This window comes from Perna viridis, chromosome 3 (genome assembly GCF_037379345.1).
Source record: "Perna viridis isolate PV_CMFRI_1.1 ecotype Kerala chromosome 3, ASM3737934v1, whole genome shotgun sequence".
Taxonomy (NCBI): Eukaryota; Metazoa; Mollusca; class Bivalvia; order Mytilida; family Mytilidae; genus Perna; species Perna viridis.
Window position 1 is genome coordinate 21564570 of NC_142447.1, and position 17796 is coordinate 21582365.

General features: G+C 33.6%; 4 protein-coding genes across 6 annotated transcripts in view; 2 read left to right on the top strand and 2 right to left on the bottom strand.

Moving 5' to 3' along the window:
* LOC148621422 (NBAS subunit of NRZ tethering complex-like) overlaps nucleotides 1-2519 on the top strand; it is a 52029-nt gene extending 49510 nt beyond the window's left edge. The window contains exons 57-59 of the mRNA XM_088575776.1: nucleotides 52-178; nucleotides 1011-1139; nucleotides 2079-2519. Coding sequence (XP_088431902.1) covers nucleotides 52-178; nucleotides 1011-1139; nucleotides 2079-2363 — 541 coding nt within the window. The 3' untranslated portion in view covers nucleotides 2364-2519. The remainder of the gene's footprint in view (nucleotides 1-51; nucleotides 179-1010; nucleotides 1140-2078) is intronic.
* Nucleotides 2520-3976: 1457 nt separating this feature from the next.
* Nucleotides 3977-6642, bottom strand: LOC148621423 (uncharacterized). The gene is made up of 4 exons (XM_088575783.1): nucleotides 6568-6642; nucleotides 5900-5980; nucleotides 5093-5197; nucleotides 3977-4148 (listed from the first exon to the last, which is right to left on the bottom strand). Exons 1-4 carry the CDS (start codon nucleotides 6589-6591, stop codon nucleotides 3993-3995), a joined length of 366 nt encoding a protein of 121 aa, XP_088431909.1. The 5' UTR covers nucleotides 6592-6642; the 3' UTR covers nucleotides 3977-3992.
* Nucleotides 6643-8984: 2342 nt separating this feature from the next.
* LOC148621424 (uncharacterized) lies at nucleotides 8985-12162 on the bottom strand. Its single transcript, XM_088575784.1, has 4 exons — nucleotides 12096-12162; nucleotides 10826-10906; nucleotides 9620-9724; nucleotides 8985-9161 (listed from the first exon to the last, which is right to left on the bottom strand). Exons 1-4 carry the CDS (start codon nucleotides 12117-12119, stop codon nucleotides 9006-9008), a joined length of 366 nt encoding a protein of 121 aa, XP_088431910.1. The 5' UTR covers nucleotides 12120-12162; the 3' UTR covers nucleotides 8985-9005.
* A 2024-nt stretch (nucleotides 12163-14186) lies between these two features.
* LOC148621425 (uncharacterized) lies at nucleotides 14187-17730 on the top strand. 3 transcript variants are annotated; one of them, XM_088575780.1, is made up of 4 exons: nucleotides 14187-14333; nucleotides 15297-15386; nucleotides 16559-16663; nucleotides 17567-17730. In XM_088575780.1, exons 1-4 carry the CDS (start codon nucleotides 14301-14303, stop codon nucleotides 17714-17716), a joined length of 378 nt encoding a protein of 125 aa, XP_088431906.1. In that variant the 5' UTR covers nucleotides 14187-14300; the 3' UTR covers nucleotides 17717-17730. The 3 variants fall into 3 exon arrangements, with proteins under 3 accessions (XP_088431906.1, XP_088431907.1, XP_088431905.1); XM_088575781.1 differs by lacking the exon at nucleotides 14187-14333 and adding an exon at nucleotides 14355-14505; XM_088575779.1 differs by lacking the exon at nucleotides 14187-14333 and adding an exon at nucleotides 14499-14629.
* The last annotated feature ends 66 nt before the right edge of the window (nucleotides 17731-17796 follow it).

A 17796-nucleotide genomic window follows, 5' to 3' on the forward strand; every position in this document is an offset into this window, starting at 1 on the left:
AATGTCTTGTTGATCTAGTTTTCATATGAATATATTATTTTCTGTTTACAGTGATCCTGCAGACAATGTTTGGGTGATGGTTTTTTGCTCTATGGTAGAAACAAAGGATGAGAAGACAGTGTCACTGGTGGTAACAACATATAAAAGTTTCTGTGATAGTCATATCATTAAAAAGAAGGTATTATATATTTTATATATTTATATTTATATATTTTATAGCATTTAAGTGCTGTATAGCCATTTTCACATTACCTTGTTACAAGGTTTTGAGGATGGAAACTGCATAATCTTGTAAATTCTTCTGACTTCTTAGTGCACCATCATCACTTCGGAGACAGGCTTTTGGGCCAAATTTATAAACAAAAATATGTCGCATATGCTGCCTAAAAAAAGTTAAGTTCCAATATTCAAGAAATATTCTGTTTCTCACAAAAAGATTAAAGATGATTGATTTTCATAAAGTCTTCTGTGCTTTTTACTTGTATTTAATTATTTGAATTGTACTTGACATATCTTCTCCACAAAGTTCAAGATGATATATTCATATTTTAATTTGTATTAACCTTTTAAATATGACTAAATAATTAACCCTAATGGAAGTGGGAGGTTAAGCATGCTTTAAAACCCCAAAATTTCGATTGCCTGTACCAAGTCGGATCCAATACAGTGGTTTCAACCTTTCTGGTTTTTACCTTGATATTGCCATTTGAGCTTTTTGCCTGTTGCCTGGAGTTTATTAGTTATGTAGTTTTTTCATTACCCTTCAGTTGCCCCATCCATTACCAAACTTTAATAACAACTAAAAGGGTTCAATGTACAAATAACATATTGTATTGGGAATGTTAAAAAAACAGTTGTTGATAGTTATTGGTTTCCATGAAACATTTTTGTGTCTATTTTAAAGTTTTTTTTTTTATAATGAAGAGCTCTTCTTGTTACACTATCAGTGTAGGTAGTGTAATTTGCAAACAATTTACTTTTTACATTGATGCAACTTTTGTGTCTTTTAGTGTGTGGAAACAATTTATGAGAAGATGATAGACAAGAACTACAGTATAGATGGGATAAAGTTTGTCCTTCTCTCTGGTTATAGAGATCTTTTCCCTAAACTAGTCACTGAACTTGCTGGATTTAAACAGGTAACTACTTGTAACTTGGTCTGTGAGTTTAGGTTATACCTTGGTTATTGACAGATGGGCATTGTTTTCATGGCATGAAAGTCATAATAAAAAGAGTAAGAGGTTGATATCTATGTTGTAAAGGTATCTGATTAGTGTACAAAATTTCTTCTTAATAATGATACATCTGCAAACCCCTCAGGGTGTATAGGATTAAATGCTCCTCGAATGCTCACTATGATATTTGAACTTTTTTTTAGAAGTAGGATTTTCACCGAAATACTTTCTGTTTTGTTTAAATGATATATAATTACAGCAGAATTTATCTAAACAGAATACTGAATACACAATAGACCTGTCTAAACCAGACATTGAATACACTGTGAACCTGTCTAAACCAGACAATGAATATACACTGTAAACCTGACTAAACCAGGCAATGAATATACACTGTAAACCTGACTAAACCAGACAATGAATATGCTATAAACCTGTCAAAACTGGACACTGGATACACTGTAAACCTGACTAAAGCAGACAATGAATATGGTATAAACATGTCTAAACCAGACACTGAATACACTGTAAACCTGTCTAAACCAGACACTGAACATGCTGTAAATCAGTCTAAACCAGACACTGAATATGCTGTAAATCTGTCTAAGCCAGACACTGAATATGCTATAAACCTGTCTAACCCAGACATCCCCTGAAGTCCTTTCATTTTTTTTTACTTGTGTAAACTGAACACCTATCTAAAGAGACCAAATCTCTGTGTCTGAGAGTGGTTTGATTTGGACATGTTTCACAGTAAATACAATGCTGTTTGTGATTATAACTTCACTTGATATACCGTAATGCTATGCAGCCTTTCAGCTTGTTGGAGAAACTTTAAAAACAAAATTACTGACTGAAATATATTCTTTAAGTTTTCACAATATGTATTTATATCTGTTTTAGGCAAAAGAAGATGAAGAACTTTTTAATCTATTGCTGAGAAACAGTTCTGTGTCGGACATAATTTCAACTGTGTTCTACCAGCCAGTTATTGGTTATCTTTTGGCCAATCAGACTGATGATGGGTCATGTGATTATCTGTCAGTGGAAAAAGTAGCCAATCAGCTGAATGGTAGAGGATTTAAGGCAGAGGCTGGTTCTCTTCTTCTTCAGTCCAGATCTACTCATTCTGTTTTCCAGACTTTTGGTTCAGCATTAGGATCTATAGGAAAATGGCTCAAACACTGATTTATGTAGAGCAACTTGTTCTGGAATAAATGTTAAACTTGTTTTGTTTGAACACTTTTGCTTTTAAGAATGTAGAAATTTAATTGTTAATTTTTGTGAATTTTCACTTAAAATATTTAAATGTATCAATGATTAAAACTGTCTTGCTTTATACAATTTTGCAGCATTATTGTTATAACTTTAAAACCAGGTAAGTCTTACCTTTGAAAATGATATTCCTTGTATATTTTTACCCCTTCCATACAAGTAGATGTATATTGAGTTTCCTTTATCCATCCCTTATTCATATGTCCCAAGTATAATCATTAATATCTCAACTCCAAATCGATGGATTGATTTCAAACTTGGTATGTTGCTTTAATGGATAGTGCTGTCCTATATCAAGTTCCTGTTTCATTAGAAGGATTTTCTCCCTGTCTGACACCCCATTCACATTTGAAGAAGTCAAATTTTGAATTATTGTGGGAAATACAAGATTTAATGTTATACATATTATGAATAACACTATACATCTTACCATTGAAATTCTGTTGAAGTAATTTATGAAATAAACCGTCGCGCCATACATCTTACCATTGAAATTCTGTTGAAGTAATTTATGAAATAAACCGTCGCGCCATACTTTATCAAAAGCTTTTGCGAAGTCTATAAACCTGCAATATAGTTTTTTTCTTCTTATTTTTCAAAATTCAAAATAATGTATATATGGTATACATGTTGTGGAGAGTAGAATATTTTCTCTGAAGCCGGATTGGTTTTCCTTAAAAATATCAAATTCGTCTGATTAACTATTCAATCTTTTACTCAATATAGCTGTGAACAATTTTTCTAAACAATTACGATAGTAATTGGTCGATAGTTATTTGGATTATTCGAGTCTCGTTTTTTTTATATATTGGCTTTATTATTCCACTTAACCAGTGGCTCAGTATTACACCGGTGTCAAATATTATATAAAATGATTTCTAGTAATTTTTCTAATGAATTTTTAATATATTCATTTATAATACATTAATATGCTATATTCAGTTCATTGATTTAAGAACAGTCAACACAATTGAAAAATGACAATAAATCTGAATAAGAGACAAAGGCCATAAACCCAGCTAGGCAACAATGGCAATTCAAGATTGTGTAGCACTCCACAAGCAAGGTCAATCATCAAATCCCTGACCTAGTACAGGTATCTTGCGAGTGAACATGTTTCATGGGCCCAAACTCCCCTTTAACTGTCAAGACTAACAAAAAAGTAGGATCTAAGGGTCATGTTACAATCTGGGTAAATGGGTCAAAATATAAGTAAACCAATATTCTTTTTATAAAAAAATGAAAATGTTAGCTATATTAAAAGTTTCTAATAGCTGTCAAATTCCTTAAAACCCAGGAACTTCTTGGGGATTTTGCCACCCTGGACCCGCAGGGGATCTTAGGTGGTCCACTAGCTGCGAGTACACATTACCTTTTCTAAGCTATGCTACTGTGTTGTCACATGACCATAGCGAATAAAATCAGATCAGCTGATGGAGCTTGAAAAAGTTTGAATGAAATTTTCAAAAAAATGTTGGGAGACCAGAAAGGGTCAATTGAAGTGTCAATCAATAATACTTTATTACTTCACGTAGTATTTTATTAGGATTCAGTGTAAGGATGACCATTGTACACCCATATTGTTGAGTTTCCACGTTCACAGAATCCATTATAATATCGGAAGTCAGTTTTATAGTGGCTTTTGGGTACTGTTCTGAAGTAGGTACTACGATCATGGATCATATCAATGAGTTTTGCCTGGAAGAAAATTGATAAAGTGTGGCGAGTCTTCTGATGAATTTTCTCAGATAGTTAATTGGACAATAAAGAAGAAGATTTAAACTTCCTATCAGAAAGAAATTTAAATGTATGCGTCTGGAATATGATTGAAAGTTTGGATATCCACATATGTCTACTGACTTCCTAAGATCTCTAGAAGAAGTCCACCAGTTAAATCAAAGGAAGACTAATTCTACACCGCCAAAAAGTGCCATACATGATAATTATAAGGTGCTCGATTCATACGATAACTCGTGTGTGATAGTCACATGATTATCATATGTTAATTTTGGGTTGAAATCATATAATCATATGTTTGTGAAAACATATGATTATCATATTATAACATGTGATAATCATATGTAAACTGTAATACAAGTTTATTATATCCCACTCGTTTTACATATGCTTATCACATATTGAAAACCATACGATCTCACGTGTTGCACTTTCGGCTGAGTATTCACTGAACATCATTATTGAATGTACTGTAAAAGTTGTTCATATATCACATCATTGCTGGTTTTAGGCTCCTGGTTGCAAAAGTGGAAAGAGTTCTAAATGCTATTAGTTCCCACAATTAAACAATCTGCCTGTCGGTTTTTTGCGTCATTTAACCGTCTGATTTTATGTTTGGCTTTATGGTCACATATTATTACACGAACGGACGTTACGATGTTTCGAAGTTAGTTTGATGCGACAATTTCGGGCATTGATAAATACTCTTGCTTCTGTGACGATAGAAGAACATCATCATGAAATTTGCAATCTAATTAACATCAGAACCGGCCGAAAATGACTTTACTTGGCTCTAGCCAGATCGTGTACAGGTATTTCTTAATCAGATTGGTAAAACTTGGTGATACACGGTTCATTTTTTTCTCCATTTCTTATATTTGTTTAATATCTATCAACAAACTCACCTCGACTGTGAACAACCTAACAGGATCGTGGACATCTGCTAGTTCTTGCCCTGTGATGTTGTACATGTAACAGTTGTGGGACTTCTTGGCACACAAAATTTGGTGCTGTAATGACAGGCCGGGATAAATATACATCTATGCTTTCTGTTTAAAAGTACTAATTTTAAAAATACTTATTTGTGTTCTGGTTTGTGGATATATAAGAAGTAGTTTCATCATGACAGGTCTTTAGTTTTATTCACTGTTTTGAAACTTAATTTTGCCAAGAGAAAAGACAGATGGGTTCAAACATTTATATACATGCGGTTGTTTAGTTTCTAAATGATATATTTCCCCGATTTGGCTTCAATAATATCTTCTTATACTGAGATTATCGTTATCGCCATTTATATGCAACAGTTTGCTATTCTAACTGTTGTGTATTTGAATTTTAAAATGTTCTTTATTACTGTGCCTACACAAGTTTCGCCATATTTGTCGTGATAAAAAGGTTATGCTAGAAATTCAATTGTTTGTTACTTGGTTACTCAAAGTATCATATGAGCTCTTTGAAATTTCCCTGATAAGCGGTTCTACCTCTGAGCCTATGTTTTAACTAAATAGTCTCGGGTGATATACGAACAAACTTCTATCTCCCTTAGAGAAAGAGCACAGCAGCAGCAAAGAAAAAGAAAGAGAAATGCAGAAAATTGTACAAAGAGCACACGCTGGTAGTGACTAACCAAGTTAGTCTACAAGTTCGCTTGTTTGAAGTTGTGATTTATGTCACCGTACAACAGAATATATAACGTGAAATGGAATACTCACTTCACGTGGGTTATAACTGAAGATGACATAGTCATTGACACTGTGCTCACATTTAACATACATCAGTAGGAAAACCCAAACCTGAAAAATAACATTTCCCGTCTTCCCTGTGACCTTTTTAAAGTTGAAATAAAAAAAAAAAGTAGTAAAATCCAATTGATGACGTAAAAGATAAAAGTAGTTTGAATTTTCTCTGATTTTTTTTTATTTGTATGTCGATACGTCGGGTTCCAGAAAAAAAAGAAATGATGTTCAAGTGTGAATCAAGATATTTTGAGAGGTATCAGGCTATTATTTGCTAATTATGTGCTTATTTTTTGTCTAAATTCTCCGCAAAATTAACAAAATTTTCAAACAAAATGACCTCCTGCTGGATCCGCCACTGAATTTATTGTCAAAGAAAATGGGAATCCATTCAAAGGAGCAAACAATTTTTATAGTAACAATATACCTTTGATTACTAGCAAGTGTAAATCGTTTAAAATACATGTGAAAGAATTGCAAAAGCAAGTACACCTTACAAATATTTGAGGATCGTAAAAATCCTTGGTTTCTGTATACCTACTTCTGAGTGGCGTGTAACCAAGCTCGAACTTCTCATTTCAACATAAAACAATTTATAAAGTAAACGAGTTTCTAGAAAGCACTATACATTTTATATTACAAACCGTTAATTCCGATATTTTAGCCATATTTCAATTCGTGTCCAAGTTATACCAAATATTGACCCATATTGTCTGAAAATATAGATAAGCCATATAGTGAGAATACTTGTCTCCTAGAAGTACATTTGTGTATAGTACTCTGAATTTGCTCTCGAAATAGTATGGATAGATATCTTGGGTTTTACTTTTTGTCTAGCTACTTTCTTATATCGGTTGGGATGGACTGTAAGAAAATTTATACTTTATATGAAAATTTGTTTATTACCAAACTTAAAGCATACATTTACTTGATTGGGAACTGTGTAGTTCAAATTTTGGAGCGAGGTATTGTTTGTACGGGGCGCCTAATTGGACTTGAACTTTTTACAATCAAAATAAATATTGTGTACATAAAACTGAATTCCATCATAACAAAATCATTTTTATCGTATAAAACTATGTTATACAAACTTGTTTTATGATCACTTCAATTTTGTCATCATGAAATTCAATTTTGTTAAATAGGTATTCAAATATTAACTTATTTGCATAGAAAATTGACATTGTTAACTGGTATGCAAATTAATAACAAAAGTCAGTTTTGTGAAACAAAATTCATTTTTTGTCACAAAAATCACAAGTCTATTTTATGTCACAAAAGTCCATAGTAACCGCGGTCTCCGACTACTTCAAGCACGGGAATATCATATTGTTGATGCGCATGCGCTATTCTGCAAAAGTAAGAATTATGTATCACTTACTTTTGCAGAAATGTTCATCCTCCATATGATATGTCCTTGCTCGAAGTAATCGGAAACCTGAAACCTGCGTCTGCGACCTGCAGTTACTATATCCAATGATAAATCTCCTTACAAATCGTGACGAGAGAATTTATTTGCATACCCAAAGATTCTATAAACTAATTTGCATACAAAATTGACCATTGTGACCCAAAAGTGAATCTTGTGTTAAATTGCACGAAAACGTGATTTTGTTATGACAGAATTCAATTTTGTAAACACATATGTAAATTTTGTGACTCTTTTGTCCACTGACAGATTACTTTGTATGACAAAATTTAAATTTGTTGTTATAAATTTTGTTAATCTGAACTCATTTTTGTTGAACGAAATTCACTTTTGTCCGTACAAAATTGAATTTTGGGTACAAAACCACAAGAGTCCCATTTGGCACCCCGTAGATAATGTAGGGTGGATCCAAAGATTTTTTAGATGGGGTTATAGAAAAATGTGGCACCATGTTATTATTTGCTAAGGTTCTGCGCGGAATTGTCAACATTTTCCAACTGGAGGGGTGTTCTTGATCCTCCACTATAACGGGCATTTCTGTTCATATTCATACGCAAAGAAAAACTGTAAGATATTTTAAATATTCGGCCATCAAAACACAATAATCACAAATAAATGCGAACAAAACAATTACCAAATGCATAGCCTTATTGAAGTGCTTGTAACGCCATCTTATACGAAAATACTCCTTGTGAATGAAAAAATACCCCTCACACTTCATACATAGTGAAATATACATGCAAGCCAACATAGCTTTGTTGTCTCTTCAAAACTAGATGACACTTAGAAAATTAATGATAATCGGTATTGTCGAAAAATCGTGTAGATTTAATGACCACGTGTTAAGAAATACATACAGCTCATAAAGAGAAACCAACACTTCCTGAAAGAATATACAAAAAAAACTAAAGAATAAATATGGACTCAACTGAAATCTAGGAGTATGAACTATGGTGTACTGGAAGGGTAAGCATCCTTTTCTGGTAGCTCATGCGATTTGAATTTTTTAAAATTTCTTTCAAGCAGAGATTAAGTGTAACATGACATTTTTTAATTAACTGCTATTTTTAAAGATTAAAATAAAAAATAATTACATGTAAACATAAACTTTTAACATCCAGGCTAAAGGAATATTCAAATGTGTCTGATAAGTACAAATTCGAGAAATAAATACCACATTCAGCATTAAAACTATTCTGACTGCGCTATAAAATCAAATGAAAGAGCAGATGAAGATAAATGTTCTGTATGTTACGATCAATATGGAATAACTCAAATATCTCAAAGCAAAATCCAGAACAGTAGTGGTTAATCTGTAATAATCAAACTTAACAGTCTTATTTAACAGATGTATCTGAGAACCATTGTCCTAAAAAATATCTAACAAAGAGCTGTATGAAAAAATCCGACAAGAAGATATCATAATAGTCATTACAAGAGGAAAATGGAGATGGATTCGCCACATTCTCCCTGGAGACCAATATAACATCACTTTGGACGCATGATGGAAAAGAAAACGACAAAAAATCAGTCGGATGCAGAGGATGGCAAAGATACTTGCCAAAGATAGGGGTGACTGGTGGAGATATGTGGAGACCTTATGCGCCAGAATGCACGAAGAAAGCAAATAAGTTAGTCATCAATAATGTTTTATTACGATTCAGTGTATGGATGACCGTTATATACCCATATTGTTGCGTTTCCATGTTCACAGAATCCGCGATACCAACGAAGGTCAGTTTTATAGTGGCTTTTGGGTGCGGTTCTGAAGTAGGTGTTACGTATATGAATCATATCAATAAGTTTTGCCTGAAAGTAAATATAAGCACTTGATATATTAGGGTTTTCTATGCATATCTACTAATGTTGTCCCATCTATATACAAAATTTAAATAAAATAATAGAACAGTTTAGGAGTGTCGCTGGCAAAATACAGTGGAAAGATGTACAGACGGACACGGTGGTTTCCAAATCTATCCCCCCCCAAAAATGAACAATACAAAAAATGGGGTTGAAAAATAGATCAACAATGATATCAGTATAACCTGGATTAATATCTAAAATATTAGTCAATTGTTTGGTAAATGAAAAAGACGTTTCAGTTTTGAAATGGAATGAGCGGGTTGGGGTATGGAGAAACGGAATCCCAACCTCTTACCTTGTAGAAGTGATGATAATACGAGTGCAAAGATTATTTTTTTTAATTTTCTGGACAATAAGTACTTCATTTCCTTTCTAGAATTTTGTTTTGATATTCAAAAGTTTACCTCGATTTTGAACACTTTGATAGGGTCGTGGATATTGACTCGTTCTTGTTCTGTTACGTTGTACATATAACAATTATGGGATTTCCTGGCACATAAAATATGATACTGTAATGAGAGAATATGACAAATTTTCATTCAGCTGTTTTAAAAAATCAAAATATCAATATAAATATACATCTGTTTGTTTGTTTGTTTGTTTGTTTTTGTTTTGTTTTTTTGTTTTGTTTTTTTTGGGGTTTTTTTTTTTCGGAATATAGTGATTCACAATAGAAGTGATTTTTATTCAGTGTTTTGACTGATCTTCAACTTTTTCTGTCTAATCGTTATTTCTCTGAAATTCGATCTATATCAGTCTTTTTGGATGGATCCTTAAATGTGATGCAAAATTTGACGGTACCTAAATACTGCGGTTTGGCTTTGCGCTTTACAAACTGAATAGATATACAGAAAAAAACCTTCCAAGTGCACGAATTTTTGTCCTATACAGGTTGTATGAAGTATTTTTTTTATTTCCCTTGTCTGATGCTTTGTTTCTTGAAATTCCATAAATTGATAACGACAACAACCGTAGGACATTTGAAATAGAAAGTTCAAGTCCTTATTATAAGGATCACTTTACTAATTGAAAGATATAGGCTAAACCTAACGGTTTCGGAGATATATGCAAAAAAACTACTGTCTGACCCCTATGTTCTATTTTTAGTAACGGCGGCCATGTTTTAACCGATCAAAAATCCAAACTTTCATTTTTGTTTAGAATACCCTACAAAATACCAACTTTCCTTGAATTCAGTATAGTAATTTCTGAGAATATTTTTAAAAGTAAAAACAGCAAAAGCAGCAACCAAAAAAAATGTCCAAAAAGGGCAATAACTCCAACATTGGACAACAGATTTTTACCAAAATTTGACCACAGATAGATCTCATCATGCCAAATACTTTTACCTATGTCAGAATTTGGAGAATATGCTTGAAGAAATTGTTAACGACAAAGATGACATACGCAGTGATGACAATAGCTCACCTGGCCTACGGCTAGGTGAGCTAAAAAAGAAAGCGAGCTGAAAAAAATTTTGGGGTTAGATGTTATGAAAAATAAAGCTTTCATGCAAACAAAATTCCCAATTTTAGTTTGGGGCGTACGCCGGGTCGACCGCCTATGAATCCGCACCTGTCTAGATTGCAAGACAAATTAAAAATACTCACGGCGGCACGTGGGTTATAACTGAATACGACATAGTCGTTAACGTTCTGGCATTTTACATACACCAGTAATAGAACCAAAATCTGAAAAGTAAGCTTACTCATGGTATCTAATTGCTAATAATTCAAGTGATGAAAAGAAATTCAAATTGTTCAGTTGGTGAAAAATTCGTTTCTTCTACCACTCATCCATTCTGATTAAAGTTTTCAAATGAAACTGCAACTATTACTTACAAATAAAAATTTAATCAGTTAAAACGAACAACACGTGCCTACAATGAACGCAGATTACCACATGCGTATATGTGTAAAACCATTATTAAAAGTCCCATTACTTTCTATGTTGAATTAAGCGATTTTCAATCTTTTTTTAAAGTTTGTTAAAATGAACTTTAACAGGTTTTATCATAGAGGGGGCCCTCTCATAAAATTTACAGCATACCTTTAATGGCTTCTAAGAAAGAACGGTGAAGTGAAAGTAGACAGGTCCTAAAAATACTACTTTCCTTTCGGAAATTTGACAAATCAATGGGCTTAAGATCTAGACTAAAACGAATTATTCTCTACATCAGAGTTCAAAACTGTTGTATTTAGTGTGTATCTGACATGATAAGCTTTCAAATGATACCCAGTTTGCATATACTGGCAACATCACAAAAATATACAATGCATCATAGGAACTACTTTGTTTTTTACGGACTACCTTCAGGTAAATGCAGGCGACTGGTTCCCCTTAATAGTGGTATTATACCTACAAGGAACCAAGATTCTAGCAGAAGTCAAAAGTATTTAATCCATGGACAAGACCAGACAGGGAAAACAGACACTTACAACAAAGTACAATAAATAACAAAAATAATACTACAACGAACACAAATAAATGAGCAACTCGGACTCCACTATAAACTGGGTGCATGTACCAGGTGCAACGGTAGGGTAAAATATTTTAAATCTGCGTATAGTCACACAATGAAATGTGTTTGATATGTTTTTTTTTATGTTTAGTTTTGTTGTTTGTTAAGGGTTTTTTCTCTTCATTTTCCGAAGACCAGCAGAAAAACCGCTCGGTAATAGTCTGTGCTAGAACTTAAAATTTAGAAGGATATGTCTTCAATGATGGTGATGCCAGAAATATTTTCAAGACAAATTACAAATCAATACTCTCAGTATAATACAAAAGGATGTCAAATGCAGATCAAAGGCTCTTTCACATCCTTCAAGAGATTGTAGATTTGTAACATTATATATATATGATTAAGTTAATTTTACGAACCGTTAATTGTGGTATTTTCGCCATATTTCTTGTCTTATCATGGTAGTAATCATTGTTGACCGATATTCTACAAGATAAGTGCACTTCGAAATAGAACGAGACGTTTTATAATTATCTTATAATTGAATACCATAGAATATCGTCAATAACGAGCCATAAAAAGACAGTCACTGCAACAGTTTATAGTCAAAGAAATAATTACATTTATAACATGTGGATGGTAGAAAAAAATCCATTTTTTATCCTGCAACAAAGGGTCATTTTTTTCGCAACTGACGTTTATTTTGTTGATTGTACTTATTGTGCAGATAACACAATCAAAAGCGAAATATACGCAGTCACATCCACCATCAATAAGAGCATTAGAAGTATGAGCATCATATTCGTATGTACATTTGTCCCGCGATAGTGTGGTTGTCTATAAATACTAAAAAAGTTATGTGTTCCAGCTAATAATATAGTTCAGGGAATAGATTCGGTCTTCCCTTATCTACTACCGCGGGTGATAATAATTAGGTTTTTCAAAAAGATATAAACTTTTTATCATTAAATAGGTATTTTGATATAAGTTTCAATGTTTTTGTCAATAGTTCAGTCAATTATCCGGTGATTGTCAAGGTAAGATCGACTCTGCTCCCTGAAGTACAGTAATGTATTTGCTGTAGTTCATTCTAATATCTTACACCTGTATACGTGTGTAAGATATGGAAATCTTCGACTCTCGTAGGCAAGATTTAATTGTCCTCTATTGAGGCTCCACCGAGTTACATCTTACCCAAGGATGTCTGAGATTTCCCAATCTTGCATGAGAAAAGCGGGTGTTTGATTCTTTTTCTCACCCGTTAAAATGACCTGCATTTAACAGTTGATCGAGACCAGGTGTATAATTTAGGTCACTTCAAAACGGTATAAACAAACTGCAAGAATCAATCCGCGGTTATTCTAGACAAAATTACTATTTCAATTGAATATTCAAACATATATTTGTTATTGGTAGGACGTGTTCGTTCATTACCTGCATTTTTATACTGACTAACGCACTGTCGCCGCCGGTGGGTGGGATAGGGAAGTCTTGCACAGCTGAAAATAGGAATTTTCTTGTCTCTTTAGTGAGAAAAAGTGACACCTCTACTGATTTTCTATTTACTTGCAGGGGCAGATCCAGACACTTTGAAAAGAAGTGATGTCAGCCGGGATTCCTCAAGAGGGGGATGCTACGACATTATTTGCCATTTTTGACAATTTTACACATGAAAATAAATTTTCCAATAAAAGGGAGGGGTGCTAAACCCCTGCACCCTCTTTGAAAGAGTAATCAAGGAAACCATGATTCTAGCGGAAATCAAATGTAATCCAGGGACAAAGACCAGACATGGAAAACAGACATACACAACAAAGAACATAGAATAAACAAAATAATACATAAAAAGTAACTAAAGTGAACGAGCAACTCGGACCCCACTAAACACTTGGAGAATGGACCAAGTGCACCGGAAGAGTAAGCGCCCTGTACTGTCATTGTTTAAGTTCAAAACGTCTGTTAAATTGGCTAGTTTAAGTGGTGCGTGTGCATTTATTTTTTCGCTATCAAGTGTGAATGTGAAAAAAAACCTTTTAATTAAAAAATTGCACATACGCTTACTTATTGAAACCTCAGAACCAGTATACAATGACTTGGAAAAATATAACAAAAAGCATGATCTTGTTTCATTCCAAAACTAAACTAAATGTCATAGAGGATACTGATCACCTCCTACCTTCATTAATACTTTTTAGGATGCCAAAAAAAAAGTATCTTCCACACTTAAAATCGAAAAAAATTGATGGACTGGACTCTGTATGAGTAACTTGGCGGATGTTTCTAGAAAAACACAGGGCGCTTACTCTTCCGGTGCACTTGGTCCATTCTCCAAGTGTTTAGTGGGGTCCGAGTTGCTCGTTCACTTTAGTTACTTTTTATGTATTATTTTGTTTATTCTATGTTCTTTGTTGTGTATGTCTGTTTTCCATGTCTGGTCTTTGTCCCTGGATTACATTTGATTTCCGCTAGAATCATGGTTTCCTTGATTACTCTTTCAAAAAGTAATGCATTTGACATGACTTGGAATACTTGTTTTCAGTACAGTACTGAGCTATTAAAGTACATATGTATAAATGTTATCTGAATGATAAGTGAATGACGCCAATCTCTTAAGTACATTAAACATGGGGACGGCAAAGCGTCTATCCGTGCTGACGGTTTGTTTTATCATTGTATACTAATATATAATTTAAGGACTATGGAAACATATGGCTTAGAATATAAAAATGGCACATTTCTAACAGTAGGACATGTCACGACACCAGGGATTTTCTTAGAACTTGGATTCATAAGTGGACTTTAATGAACTCATTCTTTCGGGAATTGTGGGTAAATTTACATCACAGCATAAAGAAAATTTCATTTGCCGCGAGACAAGATGAGCATGAGAAACTCCCCCGAGTTGAAAAAAATATTTAATAATCTGTTTATCGCTGTTTTGCTGAATTGGAAGGTATTAGTTTTTTTTTATTTCCAGTTTTCCTGACCTAAATATGTAAGTTTTATAAGCGCTGCAAATTTACTTTCGGGACTATTTTTCGGCAACGTGCTACGTGACGTCACGTATTTTGTGCAGCAGTGATACACGTCATTTGAAAAAAAATCGGTTAACTATGACGGTCGCGTTTAAAATTTGTGAATAATTTTGGGATGTATTAATTTTAATCGAGGAAGTTACTATATTTAATCATTTTCCATAATAGACTAAAATATATTGCCACAAATTAACCATTATTGCATACGCAGTAAGCAAATAGACGGTTATTTGGGTCGTCAAATATTCCTGCGCTGTTGCTTGTATGTCACGCGAGGACATAGAAACTGGCGATAATATTCATTCTCACTCGACTGGCGTGAGAATGATAATTATTGTATAGCAAGGTCAAAGGGATTTTAAACAAAATAGCGATATTCTATATTTGTATACTGTAAAAGTATTAATTTTCGCGGTTTAAAAAATGTTTGGCGTTGAATAGTGTTAGAATCAATTTGATTATTTCGTGGGTGTCATTTTTCGCGGTTTTCTTTCCACCGCGAAAATTAGCACGTCTACAGTATTTGACGACGTGCATCTTTGTTTTATTTGTTCAAACGCAAATTAGCCTGTGTTACAATTTCAGGTCAGTGTTATTTTGATAGGCCTTGTCCTCTGTCAACATGCTGTACATGAAGGTTTGGGCTTCAGATATTTTCCATTTGTCAGAGGTGTTGTAAGTATACTTAACAGGAACGTTTTTATCACCAACCAGTGTTGTTTAAAATTCTCCTTGAAAAAAAGTTGGGTTTTTTTTGTGAAAATAATTACTAGTATGTATACTCAACATATGAAGAAAACAAAAAACTTGACCTTGCTTTTAACTCTCTAGGTTTTACGACATACTTGCTTAGAAATTGAGTTTACTCATAGAAACATCCATTCAAATATAGCATGTATTTCATATGCTTAATCTCAAACAATATTATATACTTAGATTTAACACTAAACCTCGGGGAATAGGGGTATTCTTATTGTGATTGAATAGTTCTTTTCTCTTATTCTACGTGATTCAGAATGCTGTAATGGTCGTGTTTAAACAATATTTTATTCAGTATAAAGCTGAAATGGATTGGGCAGCAGGCTAAGCCTATATAAGACCTCTCTCTGATACAAGGTACAAAATTACAATTATCAATATAACATAGACTCCCCACAAGTCCCTCTCTTTATATTAAAGAATATATAAAAGAATAATCAAGGGAACCAAGGTTATAGCAATAATCAAAAGAATGTAATCCAGGGACAAAAACCAGACATGGAAAACATACATACACAACGGAGGACATAAAGTAACTAAAATCATACATATAAAGTAACAAAAGCAAATGAGCAAGTCGGACTCCACTAAAAACTGGGAGCATGGACCAGGTGCACCGGTAGGATAAGCGTCCTCAGCTCTTTCTGGAAACACCCGCCCAGTTGCTCATAAAAGGTCAACTCCGGGGTAGACAACCAAGGAAAGGAAAACTATGACCCGTTGAATAAATCAGTTTTCATGGTGCAGATGGATACACCATAACGATCTACGAGTTCATGATGACGACCATAAAACTTCTGTAGTGATGACTTCAAACTTGTAGCAACATAACCCTGTTCCGGAAGCCTATTTGTTAGAGCTCTATCGCTGCGTAGTTTCGGCAAGCTCTGGCATAACGTATGAGTTGTGATATGAACACTCCATACGCAGGTGCTGAAGGGATATTCATTAGATTATAAGTGCACGTGATGTAGGTCGCACTTTTACAGCTATTATAATAATTTTGTATGACACTATATTCTATAACGTTTCTCGCCAATTTCTGCACGGGTGCTTTTTTTTTTTAAAACTTTTTGTGTAACTTTCAGGAACATTTGATATTGGCAAGCATTCACATGGATTGTTATTTCTACAACTCGACAGCACAGAACAGATCTGACATGCACAATCCCATCAAGATGTTAGCCGTTGAGGTATAAATTTCTATATTATAACAAAATGAGGAAATTCTTAGCTTAAACCTGTTCACCTAAGAAGCATGCAAAAAAGTCATTCATTAGATATGCACTGAAATATTTGATTTACTAATATAATGTTGTGTGTAAAATTTTAAGCTACCATTAAAATATCAAGCATGCAAATGATGCTTCAATTTTATAGTAATGATCACTTTTCTGTAAACTAGGGTCTTTAAGGTTTTTTCCTGAACTAAATTGTGGATCATAGTAAAGCTACATAAATTACGCTTATTTTGACACCTACTGTTCATTTAATTTCCATTGCTAAGTCGATGTTTATAAACAATGTATAAATGCCAACTGTCAATTAGAGAAACATAGTACGCAGTAGTTCACAAATAAAACTTAGCTTGATCACCAGGGGCGGATCCAGGATTTTAGATTAGCGGAGCGAGACGAAACATTTTTTTAAGGTTAATTTTTTTAAATATTCTTCTTAGAGTAGGTACCATGTAGATATCTTTTGTGGTAAAATTAGCCAGAATTACCCCTGACAACCCATGCTTTGCAAATTTTAGAGGGGGTGCAAGCCTGCCACGCCCCCGCCTGAATCCGTCCCTGATCTATATATAAACACATGCAATTTTGTGGTTCAGGGGACATGGTTTTCTTCCCTTGATTGGATGAATATCACCTGATGAACTGCCTTTGGAAATGAGGTTATAAAAAGAGCTAAAAATACTTGTGGAATAAAAGAAAATATAAACTTTTTTTCCTTTTTTCACGTTAGCTACTCAAGGAAGTTCTTCAGGTGTTGTCATTTAATCAAGGGAAGACCTACTCCATCCCTTAAATGTCATCATTTTATGTGCAGTAACTTCTTCTCATTCACAATTTTTATAAAGGCATTTTTTACAGGGAAGACTTCTTCAAATGGTCGCTGAGCGTGACAAATATTTCAGAGTAGTATCCAAATGGCACTACCAACATGATCTCAATATATTTAGTAACGTGTGTAACCATGGTAAATCAACAATCTGGTTGTACAAAGGTCCTGTAGCTGAATAAATTTATATTTTGTCTCCAGTACTTATTTTTCCCCTTAAAATTTATACTCCTCTTCAAGTTTTTTTTTTTACATAAAAAAC

Bases quoted from the DNA above. Each gene is read 5' to 3' on its own strand.
- LOC148621423 (XM_088575783.1), bottom strand. From the start codon at position 6,591: ATGGCTAAAATATCGGAATTAACG. The intron at 5,981-6,567 runs GTTTGTAATATA...GTTATTTTTCAG, and splicing joins CTAAAATATCGGAATTAACG to GTTTGGGTTTTCCTACTGAT. The intron at 4,149-5,092 runs GTGAGTTTGTTG...ATTTTCTTCCAG, and splicing joins TTAGGTTGTTCACAGTCGAG to GCAAAACTCATTGATATGAT.
- LOC148621424 (XM_088575784.1), bottom strand. From the start codon at position 12,119: ATGGCGAAAATACCACAATTAACG. The intron at 10,907-12,095 runs GTTCGTAAAATT...CTTACTTTTCAG, and splicing joins CGAAAATACCACAATTAACG to ATTTTGGTTCTATTACTGGT. The intron at 9,162-9,619 runs GTAAACTTTTGA...ATTTACTTTCAG, and splicing joins TCAAAGTGTTCAAAATCGAG to GCAAAACTTATTGATATGAT.
- LOC148621425 (XM_088575779.1), top strand. From the start codon at position 14,555: ATGAGCATGAGAAACTCCCCCGAGTTGAAAAAAATATTTAATAATCTG. The intron at 15,387-16,558 runs GTAAGTATACTT...TGTAACTTTCAG, and splicing joins TTCCATTTGTCAGAGGTGTT to GAACATTTGATATTGGCAAG. The intron at 16,664-17,566 runs GTATAAATTTCT...CATTTTTTACAG, and splicing joins TCAAGATGTTAGCCGTTGAG to GGAAGACTTCTTCAAATGGT.